Source organism: Eriocheir sinensis, chromosome 1, assembly GCF_024679095.1.
Source record: "Eriocheir sinensis breed Jianghai 21 chromosome 1, ASM2467909v1, whole genome shotgun sequence".
NCBI classification, from domain to species: Eukaryota; Metazoa; Arthropoda; class Malacostraca; order Decapoda; family Varunidae; genus Eriocheir; species Eriocheir sinensis.
In genome coordinates this window covers 39,067,210-39,086,657 of record NC_066509.1, presented here as the reverse complement: position 1 = coordinate 39,086,657, position 19,448 = coordinate 39,067,210, and the positions used below count along the sequence as shown (strand labels likewise).

Below are 19,448 nucleotides of genomic sequence, written 5' to 3'. Positions count from 1 at the left end.
GGGTTCGAAACCTATCAGTTACCATGGGGGTGGAAAGGTGGGCTCTTTCCGACACCCTCAGCCCCGTTGTTGGGTCTCCGCCTTGAAAGATTTGGGTATCTCTCTACCGGCCGTCTGGGGGGTTGCGCGGCATGCACCGTCTTCCTCCATTGGGGTATATCCCCAACGAAATACAAAAAAAAAAAAAAAATAACTAAATAAATAAATAATAATGTAAGAACTAAATAAATGTTAAAAGTTGATATTTTACTGTAGTCTCTGCTCAAGCATTACTTCATCCATTTTCTGTCATCGCTACCCCATTATACGTCACAGCTATACTTCCCATCCCTCCCTCATGCTCCCTCCCCCCGATGCGCGTGTCCCGACATTCCTTATATTGACATTGGCCAATCCCATGCATTCTGAGGGGGGGGGGGGGTGAAGGAGCCCCCTCTCGCCACGGAAGACCGACTAGGCTACAGTAAGCTTCCCGCACCCCTGCCGATGGTGAGTACCGCGCGCTGCCCAAGCCGATATTCATGGCCTTGACAGCTGTCTCAAACCAATAATACTATTCCAATTATATTACTAAAAAAAATATTGTAAAGAGAATGGTACAGAACAACACACACACAAAAAAAAAAAATTACACTGTGGGGATTTAGGGAGCGGACCTGAGGCTGGAGGGATAGAGTGGATCAACAGGCTTCTCACACAGGTGTCGTGACTAATACACACACACACACACACACACACACACACACACACACACACACACAAATATGTGATATAAAAAATCTATGTGATTCGGGTAGCGTTCCTCAATTCAAGAATAGAATTAAGAAGTATTTACTCTACAAACAGCGTAAGCAGCAAAACCTGCCCGACTAAGGCTAACTGGTCTTTATATATAAGTGTCATATATATAATTTGTACTATGTAACCTAAAATTTATCCTACTTAAGCCAAACCAATTCCTCTTGTAAAAACATATATCTGTCAGGGAGCTCTGGCTCGACAGATATTGCCAATGTTATTTGTACATTGTTAAGTATATGTTGTATATAATTATGGCAATAAACTCACTTATTTACTTACACACACACACACACACACACACACACACACCGCTCCAATAGCTCAATGCCTGTGGAATGCTGCCCCGGCCGCTGTATCTGGTGGATGGGTTTCAGGTGCGAGCCACGCCAAATCGGCGGTCGTGTTTTGGCAATTTTTGACGAAGTGATTATTGAAAGACACCTGGCAACTTTGGCCGACTCCTAATTAATTAAGGGCCGCTTTCACAGTCATTTTGTTTGTTTTGATCGTTACCAATGGCGGCGATCGCAGCTATAGTATTCCCACTTAAAACTGGCCGATGGGGTAGTGCCGGCTGCGGGGTTAGCCTAGCCCCGCACCTTGCCACACACACTCAACACCTTTCGCTTCCTCTGCAGCCGCCACTACCCTGTAGGCCAGTTTTACATGGAAAACTGTAGCGTCGATCGCCACCATTGGTAACGATCAAAAGAAACAAAACGACTGTGAAAGCGGCCCTAAGGTCAACCAGACGATCATGGGTCAGTCAGTCTAGGGATGGGCAAAGTACGGGATTTGAAGTAATCGCGGGTACGGGTACCCGACCTGGTCTACCCGAGATACCCGGGACCAGTACCCGGGTAGGTATATACCCGATATCTATCAGAAACACATACCCGCCAGCGCGCGGTGCTCCCAGGACGAAAGTTGAGATGATTACAGAGTGTGTCGGGATGACTCAGCGCGTGGCTTATTACCCGGGACACTGCCAAGACTGTGTGCCTCTGTAAAGGCCTGTCCAGACCACGAAAGTCTGTATGTAAACACTGTATCTCAGACGTTTCCCAAGTGTTTCGGGAACAATCAGGAAACATTTGAGAAAATAATGGGACACATTTGGGAAGTAATTAAAAACTTTGAGTGAGAGACTGCGTGTGTGTGTGTGTGTGTGTGTGTGTGTGTGTGTGTGTGTGTGTGTGATTTTTAACAGCAGTGTGTCTTGATAGTAAAGTATAAACTATTTATAAATTCCAATCAAATTTCATTCATTTGTGTATATATGGATAAATATATATATATATATATATATATATATATATATATATATATATATAGAGAGAGAGAGAGAGAGAGAGAGAGAGAGAGAAAATTAATAAAGAAACATAGAAGTAAGAGATAAAAATAAAAGTGAAATAAAGAGACACCGAAATATAGAATAAAGAGATTGAGAATCAAGGAAAGAAAAAAAATATGAAAGAAAGAAATGAAAGACAGGAAGATTAATATCAAAACAGAGAAAGATAAAGAAAGATACAGAAAGAAAGCGGGAAAAAATAATAATATAAAACAATAATAGTAATGATGATGATGGTAATGATACTACTACTACTACTACTACTACTACTACTACTACTACTAATAATAATAATAATAATAATAATAATAATAATAATAATAATAATAAACAATAAAAAGTAATGATGATGATAATAATAATGCTATTAATATCAGAAACAATAATACGTAATTATAATAATTGGTCGGGTAGTCGGCTACTAAACTGGCAACCCCGCTGGTTTTGTTTTGGAGCAGGGAGGAGGTGTGTGTGCTGGACCCCGGGTGGATTAAAAACAAGACCATTCTAAGGGCCGATGAACTCATGTTTATCAGAGTCAATGGCCAGCCAGTCCCAGCTAAGGGTGAAATAGTGGGTGGTGCACCTCATAGCCCCTGCAACCTTGTAGGGTTTGCCTTTTTCGTTCAGGCAAAAGCAAGGACCACCACTTAAATTAGGTGGTTGGGTTAGCAAGGGCATGAACCCGGAAAATCTTGCGCCAAAAACTGAATAGGGCTCGATTTACGAGCCATAAAACGTCCAACCGCTCAGGAAGAGTGAAAACGGACGTTAAACGAACTGAATAATAATAATAATAATAATAATAATAATAATAATAATAATAATAATAATAATAATAATAATGATAATAATAATACTGTTTGTAGTATTAATAACAACAACAACAATAATAATAATAATAATAATAATAATAATAATAATAATAACAATAATAATAATAATAATAATAATAATAATAATAATAATAATAATAATAATAATAATAATAATAATAATAATAATAATAATGATAATAATAATGATAATAATAATGATAATAATAATAATGATAATAATAATAATGATAATAATAATAATAATAATAATAATAATAATAATAATAATAATAATAATAATAATAATAATAATAATAATAATAATAATGGTAATAGCATGAATCTTTTTATTAATTTAGTATCAAAATTCTTGTTGTTTTTAATCATATTATTATCAATATTATCACATATTCTAATACCTTATTGTCATTGATATTTATAATAATATTGATAGTAACATTTATTATTATTATTATTATTATTATTATTATTATTATTATTATTATTATTATTATTATTAGTGTTAACATTATAATTGCTATTATTATTATTATTATTATTATTAGTGTTAACATTATAATTGCTATTATTATTATTATTATTATTATTATTATTATTATTATTATCATTATCATTATTATTATTATTATTATTATTATTATTATTATCATTATTATTATTATTATTTTTATTTTTATTATTATATACGGTATCAGTATTGTTATTGTCATTTGTATAAATATTATCTATTATAATCATTATTCTTATTTCTGCTTCTTTCTTTATTTCACATTATTTCATTCCCATTGTTTCTTCCTTTTCTCCTCTCTCTCTCTCTCTCTCTCTCTCTCTCTCTCTCTCTCTCATACAATAATTTTCGTTATGATGTTCGTTTGGAAATATCTGGATTAGAAAAGGAGAAATTTAGTAAGTGAGAGCCTGCTTTTATTTTTGTATCATTATGAATGACCTATATTTTAACTAGTGTGTGTGTGTGTGTGTGTGTGTGTGTGTGAATTATATTTTAAGTATGCCAGGTTTACATTAAAGTAGATTCCTGACGCCTAGGCAAGTTGGTAAGATTGCAGCTGATTGGCTGCACCACTCTCTCGCAAACAGTCGTGTCAGACCATAATTATCTTGCATGCTGGAGTGAGACATGTTTCTATATTATATGCCATAGCTCACCTCATATACGAGATAGCCATTTTGGTTGACACCATCAGACTCAGCAGTGACTGTAGAATGTAGATGTATTGTAAAAAACTCGACGAAATAAAAAAGAAAATAGTATTACGATCAGTGGCGTAACAGACTGACTGGAGGCCCCTGGACAAACTTTTGTTCGTGAAATTTTGCCGGAGGCGGCCGGTAAGGAAGCAGCGCCCTGGCCCGCCCGCTGGTAGTTGCCAGTAAAAAATAAATAAATAAATAAATAAATAAATAAAATAAAACAATAAAAAAATACAGCTCACAATTTTTAATAGCAAAGCAGTCTCATGGAAAACTGGTCAAACCTGTAGTCTTTGGTAGTTAGTTTATTATTATTATTATTAGGTATTATTACTATTATTATTATTGTTATAGCAAATTAATATTATTTCAGCCTATTATATTAAAATTAACATAGGTAACCTATTATATTATTATAATTACTATATCCTATTATATCATTAATATATCCGAATGTTATATTTTATATAGGTAGCCTATTATATTAATATTATTTTAGCTTATCATATTAACATTATTATAGCCTATTATAATATTATTACTGTGTTCAGATAGCTGGGAGCTATACCTATTCGGGATGAAGTAATGAAGGAAACCGCCAATAGTAACTATTAATTATGATATTTTTAGTTGTCAACAATGTAATATTCGTGCAATAAATGATCAAAATCGACTACGTCAGTCAGTCTTGACGCAGTCGGTGTAAACGGAGAAACATATACTTACAGGCACAGCACCTCGTAGGTGGCACCTGATGGTGTAACTTTTGGCGTCGTGCATCACAACGCCAGCTGATCAATTTCCCACATGGACCACGGTCACAATATATTTATCGTGCGTATTCAAGTTTTCAAGTCACGGATCCGCAGAGGGCCGCATTTGGGCGGTATAGTATGCGTGGGTTGTGCGGGGGGCTCAGGAGGCTGGGAAGGGATTAGGATTTGGGTTAGGACTTAGGATTAGGGTGAGGATTCGGTACAATCTCCATATCTTTTAAACATGCAGCCCTTGCATTTTACGGTTTATACCACAACACAAATCCAACAAGTCCATTATAATCACTATTCAGCACAAAAGTTGTTAGAATAGCAGGATCCTGCCACGCATCATACCACTCAATACAGAAACACCGCTGCAAAACTCATCGCACTTTGTATGTGGCAATGACCGGGGTTTTGTCACTTTCTGACCGACAATGATCACTCGTCATTATACAGCATGCTGAAGCTGATAAAACACAACACAATGTTGTTGCTCGTATCCACTATATCAGTCAGTCGGATTCTTACCCATCAGCACATAAGTTATTAAAATACAGAACCCACCATGAACCATGCCATGCACCGAGCGGCCATCAGCCAGCCATGTTTCTCATTTCAAAGATCAAGTCAACACTGCAAAACTCATCACAAATCATGTCTGTGGCAACGACCGGGTTTTATCACTGTCTGACAATGATCAGTGGTTAATACAGGACATGCTGATATACACAACACAACTTTGTCACTGATATTTCACTCTGAAAACCGCGAAAAATACAGATCCCACACAGTGACAGTACCATTCAAACACGCGGGAGAGGGGAACTGATAATGGGTTCTGATTCCAATGTTGCCACTGTTGTTTGTTGCAGTTTTACACATTACTTATTGTATTTTAGCTGAAATGAAAATATTACGAAGGGAAAAGCATTAAATTTAGGGAAAGTAAAGATATTTTCACATTATTTTTGTTGGTTTTATTTCTTTTACTAATTTATTTGTCTTTTAATCATTGCCTCATCGGGGGCCCCCTGAATACCCAGGGCCTGATGGCCTGAGGCTGCAGCCTCCATGTAAATCCGCCACTCTCTCTCTCTCTCTCTCTCTCTCTCTCTCTCTCTCTCTCTCTCTCTCTCTCTCTCTCTCTCTCTCTCTCATCTCAGGACCTTCGAGGCCCTTGCATGGACCTCCGAGGCCCTTGGACTTTGTCCACCCCTGTACTATGGGTGTTACGCTACTGATTACGATGATTTGAACTGTGAAGATGTTAAAAAAAATGTTTATAACATGTTGTACTTATGCTCGCTATCTTCAACAGTTGTTCATTGATTGCTGAAATATATTTTTACATTACGTAGGAAAAACTCTCAAGCAGGTAATGACGAGAAAGCGAGGTGACAGGCGAGCAAGTGAGGAGAGTTGACGGCTATTAGTCCAGCGACTCTAACTTGAGCCCTGTGGCTTGGCCCGGGGAAACCCCCGTTGTTTACAGATCTAGCGATGACCTGGGCATGGTGATCTGTCTAACTGTTAATCTGTACGTTATCTATTTATAGAATATATATACTTTCATAATACGACTGCATGGTGTTATGAATGGCTTGGGATTAGAGGGAAAGACAACGACTCGGTAAACCTTCCATATCCCTTGGCAACGTGACTCATGCGACGGTGCCGCCTGACGGACCTTGGCAACAGGCGCCAGGCCGCACCAATCAGCGTTACGCCACAATGGACAACTCAAGTAGATCTCACTCTCGCGCCCTGCACAGCCGTGCAAGAGAGGGAGAGAGAGAGAGAGAGAGGTAGTGACCCTCTCTGAGGAGAGTGGGCTAATGGAGTGATGTGGCACTAGCGCGGTCTCGTGGGGAATCCCTGAGTCGCGCCCAAGGGCTCAAGTTAAAATCGCTACTTTTTTTGTTATAACTTAAAACTTTTCCCGCGCGAGATCGCTCGGTCAGGAGTGGCATCACATACATGCTTCTGTATTATTTGTCATTACTCCCCTCAGCCACTAGATAGGACATTTTGGTTAACACTGTTGGACGCAGCAGTGATTACAGAACTCGAATACGTTTGTGAAACCTCAGTGAAGCAAAAACTTAATAAATAGTGACGAGTTGAAGTTAAAGAACCACTCCGTAATGTTTATGACACATTTTACTTTTAACTACCATTTGCAGCGGCTATGAAATGAGCACTAAAATAAACTATTTCACCTTGTAAAGAAAAGTCTCCTGAACACTGTGGTGTACGCAGATTTTCCATAAAACGCCAAATAAGAGAAGCACGGAACTATTTATAAAAACCTTGCACCTTATTGATCCCTCGTGTGCGCTGCCGGTGGCGAGCGTGAGGTGTGTGTGTAGTGTTGCTATAATAGGCTATACTGGTCCTTCAAAACAAAAGTATGTTACGATTCTCTCACATATTTAGCAATACTTGAGCAGCTTTTCAGACCCATTGTATTATCTGCAAGTTGTCAGTTTTTTTCTGTCACATCAGTTATTGACTTTATCCTCTTCGTTTATCATGTGTTGTATGCATACACATGTCCTACACATTATTGAGCCATGAGAACACTTGGCACTTCATCATACTATTCTCTAGTAAAAGAGATTTCAGCACGTATGCCACGACGTCCAGAACATCAACTGATGGTCGGACTGTCGACTATCGAGGGAGGGCCAAGCAGAGTCACTTATCACGGCACCCACTATGAATAAAATTCGCCTGTGCCACTAACGGGTTGGGGCTGTCCAAAAGGCCCCTCAAGAGAGCCTACTGGCGACACAGGAGCCCTTAAAAAAAATCTACTATAAGAGGCAGCACATGTGTTACATTCCACAGGTGGTTACAAAACAAACTAATCTTGCTAATAGTTTTAGATAAAGATCCAAACCATAGTCGAAGGCCGCCGTAAGCCATGTGGAGAGATGGATAAGAGCAGCTGTGTGTGACCAGCGATGCTCACGTGCAGCTGTCAGTGACGAACGAAACTCGTGTGTATTATCTACTGAGCTATTTACTTTAGAATATTAGCAAGCTTTGCAAACCAGTGCATCGTTATGTAAATAACAATAAAGAAGCAATTCATATTGCTACAACCCACATAAGTTTTTATTTTTATTTTATTTTTTATTTTTTACGTCGTGGCCTATTGCGCCGGTAGGCATCTTCCCGGTGGGGCCTGATGGTCGGCCCAAGGCTTCTTCACGGTGGGGCCTGATGGTCGGCCCAAGGCTTCTTCCCGGTGGGGCCTGATGGTCGGCCCAAGGCTTCTTCCCGGTGGGGCCTGATGGTCGGCCCAAGGCTTCTTCCCGGTGGGGTCTGATGGTCGGCCCAAGGCTTCCCGGTGGGGTCTGATGGTCGGCCCAAGGCTTCTTCCCGGTGGGGTCTGATGGTCGGCCCAAGGCTTCTTCCCGGTGGGGTCTGATGGTCGGCCCAAGGCTTCCCGGTGGGGTCTGATGGTCGGCCCAAGGCTTCTTCCAGTGGGGTCTGATGGTCATGAAGGCAGTTATTGGGGTCTGGTCTGATGGTCGGCCCAAGGCTTCTTCCCGGTGGGGCCTGATGATCGGCCCAGCCCGTTCTGGCGCAGACGAGTGTTTATAGTGGCGCCATCTTGTGTTGGCTCATGCTGCCCTCCCGGAGCTCATCTTTAATCATAGAATCTAGAGTCCGGATTGATAGGTGGTCTTCTGGACAGCATGTGGGTAGTTTTAAGCCACTCGGCGGCGGCTGAAAAATCCCAGCTTGGTGGCATCGGGCGGGGATTGAACTCGCGTCGTCCCGAACGCGGCGCCGTCATGCTATCCATTCAGCCTAAAAATTGGTGAACTGGGTGCCAGCACATTCAGCTGCCATCACAAGTTACGCGCGCCCCGCTTGGGACGCCACAGTCGCGCCAGTTACAGGTTTCCTTCCCACAGGGGAGCATATAAATGTCTCCCCTTTACTATAGTACTCCCATTTGAAACTGGACGGTGGGGTGTCGGCCGATGCGGGTCAGCCCCGCCCCGCACCTCTTCCACACACTCTCAAGACATCTCGCTTCCTCTCATATGTCAGCTATTTACTACCTTCCAATGAATTTGATTAAATAATTGGATTATCCAATAAGGTCATATAGAGTTAAGATTGTTTCGTTTTTAGGGTAATAACAAAGCTTTTGTATAAACACCATGACACTAGACAACGGTTGAGCACAGTGACAGGATTGTCAGGTGTCGTGGTATTTTTTTTAAATCATCGGACACGGCTCAAGGGCAACAAAAAGGGACAAAAAAAGCCCGCTACTGGCCGCTCCCGTAAAAGATAAAAGTAAAGAGTAGCCAAAAGATAGGTCAATTTCGGGTGGAGAGGTGTCTTGATACACTCTTCTTGAAAGAGGTCAATTCATAGGCAGGAGGAAATACAGACGAAGGAAGGCTGTTCCAGAGTTTACCAGTGAAGGGGATGAAAGAATAGAGGTGCTGGTTAACTCTTGCATAAGGGGTTTGGACAGTATAGGGATGAGCATGAATAGAAAGTCGTGTGCAGCGGGGCCGCGGGAGGGGAGGAGGCATGCAGTTAGCAAGTTCTGAAGAGCAATCAGCATGAGAATATCGATAGAAGATAGAAAGAGAGGCAACATGGCGGCGAAATTTAAGAGGTAGAAGACTATCAGTAAGAGGAGGAGAGCTGATGAGACAAAGAGCCTTATAGACTCCACTCTGTCCAGAAGAGCTGCGTGAGTGGAGTTCCCCCACACGTGAGATGCATACTCCATACATGGGCGGACAAGGCCCCTATAAATGGAAAGCATCTGTGCGGGGGAGATGAACTGCCGGAAACGGTACAGAACGCCCAGCCTCGAGGAAGCTGATTTAGTGATCTTCTGTAGGACCAAGGTGATTATTTTTTACTCTTCAGCCATCTTAGTTGAGTGACCAATTGGAATCGATCCATATTAGTTGCCATTGTGCAATAGCACACAAAGTAGACTCCGTTTCGAACTGTATATGAACAGCCGCCATTGACTTGGAACATATTTCGATATGCCCATTTTCATTAGCAGGGTTGAACATTGCTACAAAAAACAAAATCATTTTCCTCGGAGGAGAAGGGGAGTAAATCTCTTTCTTTCTCTGTTGCGATAGTATGTGATTTTGGTTCCCTGTTGCAATAAGTTCTTTTCTGCTAATCTTGATCCCAGAAATTCTGCCGATTTCTTTAAGAGATTTAGCTCTTTATTTTTATTTATTTATTTATTTATTTATTTATTTTTTTTTTTTACGTGTACGCTATAGCACCGTAGGCTCTCTTGAGGGGCCTGGATGGTAGTCGGCCCCAGCCCGTCATGGCGCAGGCAAGTGTTTATAGTGGCGCCATCTTCTCTTGGTTCATGCTGCCCCCCGGAACTCGTTCTTGATTCACTTGGACGGTTTCCTCTAGAGTCCGGTGTGGTGTCATGAGACGTCCGGCTATAATAAGACATCCCATCCTGATCTGCGCATGCGAGGAACCCAACGTATACAAACACAGAGTGTTGATATCGTCGTTTGTCCCAGGCAAGATGGCGGCAAGACACCATGACAGTTTTTGACATACAAGGGGTGTAGGCTACCTCATTTATCACATTTACTGACATATAAAGGGTGTAGGTCATCTAATTTATCACTTTAAAAAAGCTAAAGAATAAACTTAGGTGGGACGTTTCATGATAGGCAGTCAACAAAAGACACGGTACCATGTCATAGCTCATCCACCCTCTGTTTGTAAACAAAGCCCGCGCATGCGCAGATCAGGATGGGATGTCTCATTATAGCGGCTGTCTCATGACACCACACCGGGTTGATGGGTGGTCTTCAGGACAGCATGTGGGTAGTTTTAAGCCACTCGGCGGTGACTGAAAAATCCGAGGTGGTAGCGTGGGGATTCGAACCCGCGTCGTCCATCACGCGGAGAATGTGGGCCCAGCACGCTACCACTCAGCCACCGCCTACCCGAGGTCATTAAGCTCAAACTGACTAAATAGTTGTGCACCTGATGAGGTTCCTTCAAAATCACTGTCACGCTGCCAATGAGTACTGTCTACAGCTGAAGTTGAAGATTCATCTTCAGAGAGCTCTTCCAAATGAACGGATGATGGGACAAGTATTTGATCTGAGTGTGCAACAGGCCGTTTTGCTGAGTCTAGGTCAGGATACGTCTGTTTTTTGTTTTTTTTACGTCGTGGCCTATTGCGCCGGTAGGCTTCTTCCCGGTGGATCCTGATGGTCGGCCTAAGGCTTCTTCCCGGTGGGGCCTGATGGTCGGCCCAGCCCGTTCTGGCGCAGGCGAGTGTTTATAGTGGCGCCATCTTGCATTGGCTCATGCTGCCCTCCCGGAGCTCATCTTTAATCCTAGAATCTAGAGTCCGGCGGGTTGATAGGTGGTCTTCTGGACAGCATGTGGGTAGTTTTAAGCCACTCGGCGGCGGCTGAAAAATCCCAGCTTGGTGGCACCGGGCGGGGATTGAACTCGCGTCGTCCTGAACGCGGCGCCGTCACGCTATCCATTCAGCCACCGCCTCCCCAATTACGTCCATTAATGCCCTCTGTGTTAACCCGATAGAAGTAACAGTCTTCATTGTAGTTCCTCTGTTCTCTCCAGACCATAGGAATGCCAAACTTGAGGCAATTCCTTTTACCATTTGTCCACTGTCGAAGGTGTTCAACACAAGTTTTACAGACGTTATCATCACTAGTTTGATAAAATGAAATAAAAGAACCAATTCGCTACCTTTTATATGCACTGTGCTAATACCTTTATACGATAACGCACACTGACATGCTCACGAGAGGTACATTTACTAATAGGTGATTAACTCAAAAACTAGAGCTGCTACAAAGAAACTTAAGTTATATTCGTATTCAGCGAACTGAATATACCCAAAATTAGATCCTAACATCTGAGGCACCAAAATTTTTCTTTCAATTTGTTCCCCAGTGTTATTTAACTAAATTTATGTAAAGGCAGTAAATAGCTGACATATGAAAGGAAGCGAGAGGTCTTGAGAGTGTGTGGCAGAATTGTGGGGAGGGGCTGACCCGCTTCGGCCGACACCCCACCGGTCAGTCTCAAATGTGAATACTATATCTATACTCTTTGACATGGGATATATATATATATATATATATATATATATATATATATATATATATATATATATATATATATTTTTTTTTTTTTTACGTCGTGGCCTATTACGCCAGTAGGCTTCTTCCCGGTGGATCCTGATGGCCGGCCCAAGGCTTTTTCCCGGTGGGGCCTGATGCTCGGCCCAGCCCGTTCTGGTGCAGGCGAGTGTTTATAGTGGCGCCATCTTGCATTGGCTCATGCTGCCCTCCCGGAGCTCATCTTTAATCCTAGAATCTAGAGTCCGGGTTGATAGGTGGTCTTCTGGACAGCATGTGGGTAGTTTTAAGCCACTCTGCGGTGGCTGAAAAATCCCAACTTGGTGGCACCGGGCGGGGATTGAACTCGCGTCGTCCTGAACGCGGCGTCGTCACGCTATCCATTCACCCACCGCCTCCCCTTGTTGCCATATGTAAACTGGCAACTCGATGTAGCCCCTGGGCATCTTCATTCTTCAGGCTTCAGCGTCAGTTACCACGTACCCTTCACAAGTAAAGCACGCTACCCGATCTCACACGTGTACCTGTACTTTTCTGCCTCAACAAGAACCTACTAATTACTTTGTGTTTCCATGTGACCTTTAAGACTAGTAGTGAGACTCTGGACCTTCACACATTATAGAACACCACTACACATTTCGTAGTAGTAGTAGTAGTAGTAGTACTAGTAGTAGGGGAGGCGGTAGCTGAATGGACAGCGTGACCTCGCCGCGTTCAGGACGACGCGAGTTCAATCCCCGCCCGGTGCTACCAAGCTGGGATTTTTCAGCCGCCGCCGAGTGGCTTAAAACTACCCACATGCTGTCCAGAAGACCACCTATCAACCCGGACTCTAGATTCTAGGATTAAAGATGAGCTCCGGGAGGGCAGCACGAGCCAATGCAAGATGGCGCCACTATAAACACTCGCCTGCGCCAGAACGGGCTGGGCCGACCATCAGGCCCCACCGGGAAGAAGCCTTGGGCCGACCATCAGGATCCACCGGGAAGAAGCCTACCGGCGTAATAGGCCACGACGTAAAAAAAAAAAAAAAAAGAAAAAAAAAAGTAGTAGTAGTAATTGTAGTTTAGTAGTTATAGTAATAATGATAATAATAATTATAATGATAATGACAATAATTGATGATGATGCTGATGCTGATCCTCATCATCATCAGTTTTCATTCCGCTGCAGGACACAGGCCTCTCCTCAGCGTTACCAGTCGTTTCTGTTCTATGGCTCCGTTTTTCAAATTTTCTGAGAACGTTTGGCTCATTTTTTATCATTTCCGCTGCGGAATGTTGTCCAGGAATTTTAGGCCAAAATTCGTCAATCGACCTAATAAATTAGCAGGAAGGCGAGACTTGGTACAAATGTAGAGTGAGCCCTGTATACTGATTAACATATTAAAAGTCCCACTAAATCCAACTTGTGCTCAAGCCGCCATCTTGGAAAATGGCAGCCGATTTTCGTTTTTTTTAAATAACTTTACAACCGTGTAAGATACCAAAATTTTTCATGAGAGCAATATCATTCTACATATAAATACAAACATTTCATGGCCCCAAAATTCTTTTGTACGATCAAAAATAAAATCGTTAAAGATTTCTCATTTTACGAATCAATGCAAACACGACTTTCAAAATCGGTTTGTAGGTAAAACCAAGATCAACAGAATATGCCAGGTCCTCCCACGCGCAGAATTTGATGTCAGCAGCTGTATGATAGAGAGCAGGCGGAGAATAATAAGGAAAACGAGAGATATTTCATCGGATATTGAAACATTTTCAGTTTTCGTGTGTGTGCGTGTGTGTGTGTGTGTGTGTGTGTGTGTGTGTGTGTGTGTGTCACGTCTCTGTCTTTGTGTGCTGATAAACCTCCTGATGTTGCATATAACTTTTGAATCTGTTTTTTTTTTATTAATTCGTCCTCATTCTCCTCCTCCTTCTCCTCTTCTTCTTCTTCTTCTCCTCCTCCTCCTCCTCTTCTTCTCTTCCTTCTCTTCCTCTTTTTTCTCCACTCTCACCTGACGTGGTCGATAAATAGGCACCTGGGGAAACCTGGGGAAGGTAAACTGTGGTAACCCGGATGTCACACTGGCCCTGAGTCCCGGGGTGATGGGCTCCCGCCCACCACAGGCTCATGGGCCAATGTTACGGAGATGAGCACCGAGGCCACGTGCTGCTACAGCGTACGCTCCCAACTTTACCTATATAATATATATATATATATATATATATATATATATATATATATATATATATATATATATATATATATATATATATATATATATATATATATATATATATATATATATATATATATATATATATATATATATATATATATATATATATATATATATATATATATATATATATATATATATATATATATATATATATATACATACATATATATATATATATATATATATATATATATATATATATATATATATATATATATATATATATATATATATATATATATATATATATATATATATATATATATATATATCTATCTCTCTCTCTCTCTCTACCTATTAATTTACTGCTTCTAGAGTTTCCTCATTGATGGTTATTTGTTGGATTTGAAAATAGATATTGAACAAAAATATAGTATTGTCCAGGAGCCGTCATTTTTTTTTTTTTTTTTACGTCGTGGCCTATTGCGCCGGTAGGCTTCTTCCCGGTGGATCCTGATGGTCGGCCCAAGGCTTCTTCCCGGTAGGGCCTGATGGTCGGCCCAGCCCGTTCTGGCGCGGGCGAGTGTTTATAGTGGCGCCATCTTGTATTGGCTCATGCTGCCCTCCCGGAGATCATCTTTGATCCTAGAATCTAGAGTCCGGGTTGATAGGTTGTCTTCTGGACAGCATGTGGGTAGTTTTAAGCCACTCGGCGGAGGCTGAAAAATCCCAGCATTGTGGCACCGGACGGGGATTGAACTCGCGTCGTCCTGAACGCGGCGCCGTCATGCGATCCATTCAGCCACCGCCTCAGTATTATCCAGGAGCCGTCATAATCACACGACCTTTCTGTTCCCAGATGATGTGCGTCCGTGCATGGTGGGCAGCATGTTCCTGGCTAGCGGCGTGGGCCTGGGTGGCAGCGAGCGTCCCGGTGGTCAGCGAGAGGGACAAGCTGCTGTACATAATGATGGACGGGTAATTACTGTTGTCGTTGTTTGTAATGTTCTTATAATTCTAACCCTTTGACTGCGGATTTCCTACCAGAAGACCTCACCAAGCTACAGGAATGGAACAAAAAGTGTCTCCTACAATTCAGTGAAGAAAAATGTAAAGTCCTGCACCTTGGGAGGGGATATCCAGCACACCAATACCACATGGGAAACACTCCACTATCCACCATAGAGGCAGAGAAAGACCTGGGAGTGTATGTTACCAGGCTACCTGTGAAGGGATATCCAGCATACCAATATCACATGGGAAACACTCTACTATCCACCACAGAGGCAGAGAAAGACCTGGGAGTGTATGTTACCAGGCTACCAGTGAAGGGATATCCAGCACATCAATACCACATGGGAAACACTCCACTACTCACCACAGAGGCAGAGAAAGACCTGGGAGTGTATGTTACCAGGCTACCAGTAAAGGCTAAATCCGTGCCAATCGCAGCGGACGGCCTAATGAGACCAAGGTTTTAGTCAGGATATTAATCAGAAGCAAAAATTATAGCAGCATACACAGCCCTATATTCTTTTGTTTATCCTGATTTAAACTTATTACGGCAATAGTTGCCTTTCTCTTACAGTAAAGAAAGCAGTTGAGGGGAAAAAAAAAATCGCTGTTCCTGTAAAAGTAGGAAAGCTGGTGTAGCCAAAGGAGAAGATCAAATTTGGTTAGCGAGGCGAGATTCGCCACTCTTGAAAGTGTTCAAGTTCAAGTAAGGAGGCGGTGGCTGAATGGATCGCGTGACGGCGCCGCGTTCAGGACGACACGAGCTCAATCCCCGCCCGGTGCCACCAAGCTGGGATTTTTCAGCCGCCGCCGAGTGGCCTAAAACTACCCACATGCTGTCCAGAAGACCACCCATCAACACGGACTCTAGAATCTAGGATTAAAGATGAGCTCCGGGAGGGCAGCATGAGCCAATGCAAGATGGCGCCACTATAAACACTCGCCTGCGCCAGAACGGGCTGGGCCGACCATCAGGCCCCACCGGGAAGAAGCCTTGGGCCGACCATCAGGATCCACCGGGAAGAAGCCTGCCGGCGCAATACGCCACAACGTAAAAAAAAAAAAAAAGAGGAAGGAGGAAATGCAAATGAAGCCTCTTGCAGAGTTTACAAACGAAGGAGATAAAAGAATGAAGATACAGATTAACTCTTGCATAAGGGATTAGCATAGCATAAGGATGTGCTAGAATAGTAGGGCAGTCGGTGATCCTTAGAGAGCCACCGGACGTTCCCGGGGCCCACACGCAGAGCTCTCTGAAGGTGTGGTGTCATGAGACATCCGGGTGTCCTAAGACATCCCATCCGATCTGCGCATGCGCGGGCTTTGTTTACAGAGGGTGGATGAATTGCGACACGGTACCGTGTCTTTTGTTGACGTCCCACCTGTTTTTTTTTTTTTTTCTTTTTTTATCGTTTTAAAAGTAAATGATGACATGTTTTGAATTTGAAAATTGCTTGAAATATGAAAGTTTCTTCCTGCACCCCTTGTGTGTTGGGAAATGTGATAAATGAGATGCCCTGCACCCCTTGTATGTCAGTAAATATGATAAATGAGATAACCTACACCCCTTGTGTATCAGTAAATGTGATAAATGAGATAAGCAACACCCCTTGTATGTCAGTAAATGTGATAAATGAGATAAGCAACACCCCTTGTATGTCAGTACATGTGATAAATGAGATAACCTGCACTCCTTGTGTGTCAGTAAATGTGATAAATGAGGTAACCAACACCCCTTGTATGTCAGGACATGTGATAAATGAGATAACCTGCATCCCTGTGTGTCAGTAAATGTGATAAATGAGATAACCTACACCCCTTGTGTGTCAGTATGTGTGATAAATGAGATAACCTGCACCCCTTGTATGTCAGTAAATGTGATAAATGAGATAACCTGCACCCCTTGTGTGTCAGTAAATGTGATAAATGAGATAACCTACACCCCTTGTGTGTCAGTATGTGTGATAAATGAGATAACCTGCACCCCTTGTATGTCAGTAAATGTGATAAATGAGATAACCTGCAATCCTTGTATGTCAGTAAATGTGATAAATGAGATAACCTGCACTCCTTGTATGTCAGTAAATGTGATAAATGAGATAACTTGCACCCCTTTTATGTTGGTAAATGTGATAAATTATATAACCTGCACCCCTTGTATGTCAGTAAATGTGATAAATGAGATAACCTGCACCCCTTGTATGTCAGTAAATGTGATGAATTATGTAACCTACACCCCTTGTATGTCAGTAAATGTGATGAGATAACCTGCACCCCTTGTATGTCAGTAAATGTGATAAATGAGATAACCTGCACCCCTTGTATGTCAGTAAATGTGATAAATGAGATAACCTGCACCCCTTGTATGTCAGTAAATGTGATAAATGAGATAACCTGCTCACCTTGTATGTCAGTAAATGTGATAAATGAGATAACCTCCACCCCTTGTATGTCAGTAAATGTGATAAATGAGATAACCTACACCCCTTGTATGTCAGTAAATGTGATAAATGAGATGATATACCCCTTGTATGTCAGTAAATGTGATAAATGAGATAACCTGCACCCTTGTATGTCGGTAAATGTGATAAATGAGATAACCGGCACCCCTTGTATGTCAGTAAATGTGATAACTGAGATAACCTACACCCCTTGTATGTCAGTAAATGTGATATCTGAGATAACCTACACCCCTTGTATGTCGGTAAATGTGATAAATGAGATAACCTGCACCCCCTTGTATGTCGGTAAATGTGATAAATGAGATAACCTGCACCCCTTGTATGTCAGTAAATGTGATAAATGAGATAACCTGCACCCCCTTGTATGTCGGTAAATGTGATAAATGAGATAACCTGCACCCCCTTGTATGTCGGTAAATGTGATAAATGAGATAACCTGCACCCCTTGTATGTCAGTAAATGTGATAAATGAAATATCCTACACCCCTTGTATGCCGGTAAATGTGATAAATGACGTAACCAACACCCCTTGTATGTCAGTAAATGTGATAAATGAGGTAGCCTGCACCCAATGTATGTCGGTATATGTGATAAATGAGATAACCTACATCCCTTGTATGATGGTATATATGATAAATAAGATAACCTGCACCCCTTGTATGTCAGTAAATGTGATAAATGACATAACCTGCACCCCTTGTATGTCAGTAAATGTGATAAATGAGATAACCTGCACCCAATGTATGTCGGTATATGTGATAAATGAAATAACCTAAACCCTTTGTATGTCGGTAAATGTGATAAATGAGATAACCAACACCCCTTGTATGTCAGTAAATGTGATAAATGAGATAACCAACATCCCTTGTATGTCGGTAAATGTGATAAATGAGATAACCAACATCCCTTGTATGTCGGTAAATGTGATAAATGAGATAACCTACATCCCTTGTATGTCGGTAAATGTGATAAATGAGATAACCAACATCCCTTGTATGTCGGTAAATGCGATAAATGAGATAACCAACATCCCTTGTATGTCGGTAAATGTGATAAATGAGATAACCAACACCCCTTGTATGTCGGTAAATGTGATAAATGAGATAACCAACACCCCTTGTATGTCAGTAAATGTGATAAATGAGATAACCAACACCCCTTGTATGTCGGTAAATGTGATAAATGAGATAACCAACATCCCTTGTATGTCGGTAAATGTGATAAATGAGATAACCTACATCCCTTGTATGTCGGTAAATGTGATAAATGAGATAACCAACATCCCTTGTATGTCGGTAAATGTGATAAATGAGATAACCAACATCCCTTGTATGTCGGTAAATGTGATAAATGAGATAACCAACACCCCTTGTATGTCGGTAAATGTGATAAATGAGATAACCTACATCCCTTGTATGTCGGTAAATGTGATAAATGAGATAACCTACATCCCTTGTATGTCGGTAAATGTGATAAATGAGATAACCTACATCCCTTGTATGTTGGTAAATGTGATAAATGAGATAACCTACACCCCTCGTATGTCGGTAAATGTGATATATGAGATAACCTACATGCCTTGTATGTCGGTAAATGTGATAAATGAGATAACCTACACCCCTTGTATGTTGGTAAATGTGATAAATGAGATAACCTACATCCCTTGTATGTTGGT

The 19,448-nt window shown here is 41.6% G+C and overlaps 1 protein-coding gene and 1 long non-coding RNA gene across 4 annotated transcripts in view; one reads left to right on the top strand and one right to left on the bottom strand.

The window, feature by feature from the left end:
• The first annotated feature begins 431 nt into the window (after positions 1-431).
• The window catches only part of LOC126996743 (glycerophosphocholine cholinephosphodiesterase ENPP6-like), a 72,442-nt gene continuing 53,425 nt past the window's right edge, over positions 432-19,448 (top strand). The window contains exons 1-2 of the mRNA XM_050857562.1: positions 432-489; positions 15,157-15,275. Coding sequence (XP_050713519.1) covers positions 487-489; positions 15,157-15,275 — 122 coding nt within the window. The 5' untranslated portion in view covers positions 432-486. The remainder of the gene's footprint in view (positions 490-15,156; positions 15,276-19,448) is intronic.
• Positions 17,146-18,134, bottom strand: LOC126996749 (uncharacterized). Of its 3 annotated transcripts, none has more exons than XR_007751451.1 (3): positions 18,082-18,134; positions 17,580-17,705; positions 17,146-17,205 (listed from the first exon to the last, which is right to left on the bottom strand). It is a non-coding gene; the product is annotated as an uncharacterized LOC126996749 (long non-coding RNA). The 3 variants fall into 3 exon arrangements; XR_007751456.1 differs by lacking the exon at positions 17,146-17,205 and adding an exon at positions 17,272-17,331; XR_007751452.1 differs by lacking the exon at positions 17,146-17,205 and adding an exon at positions 17,435-17,499.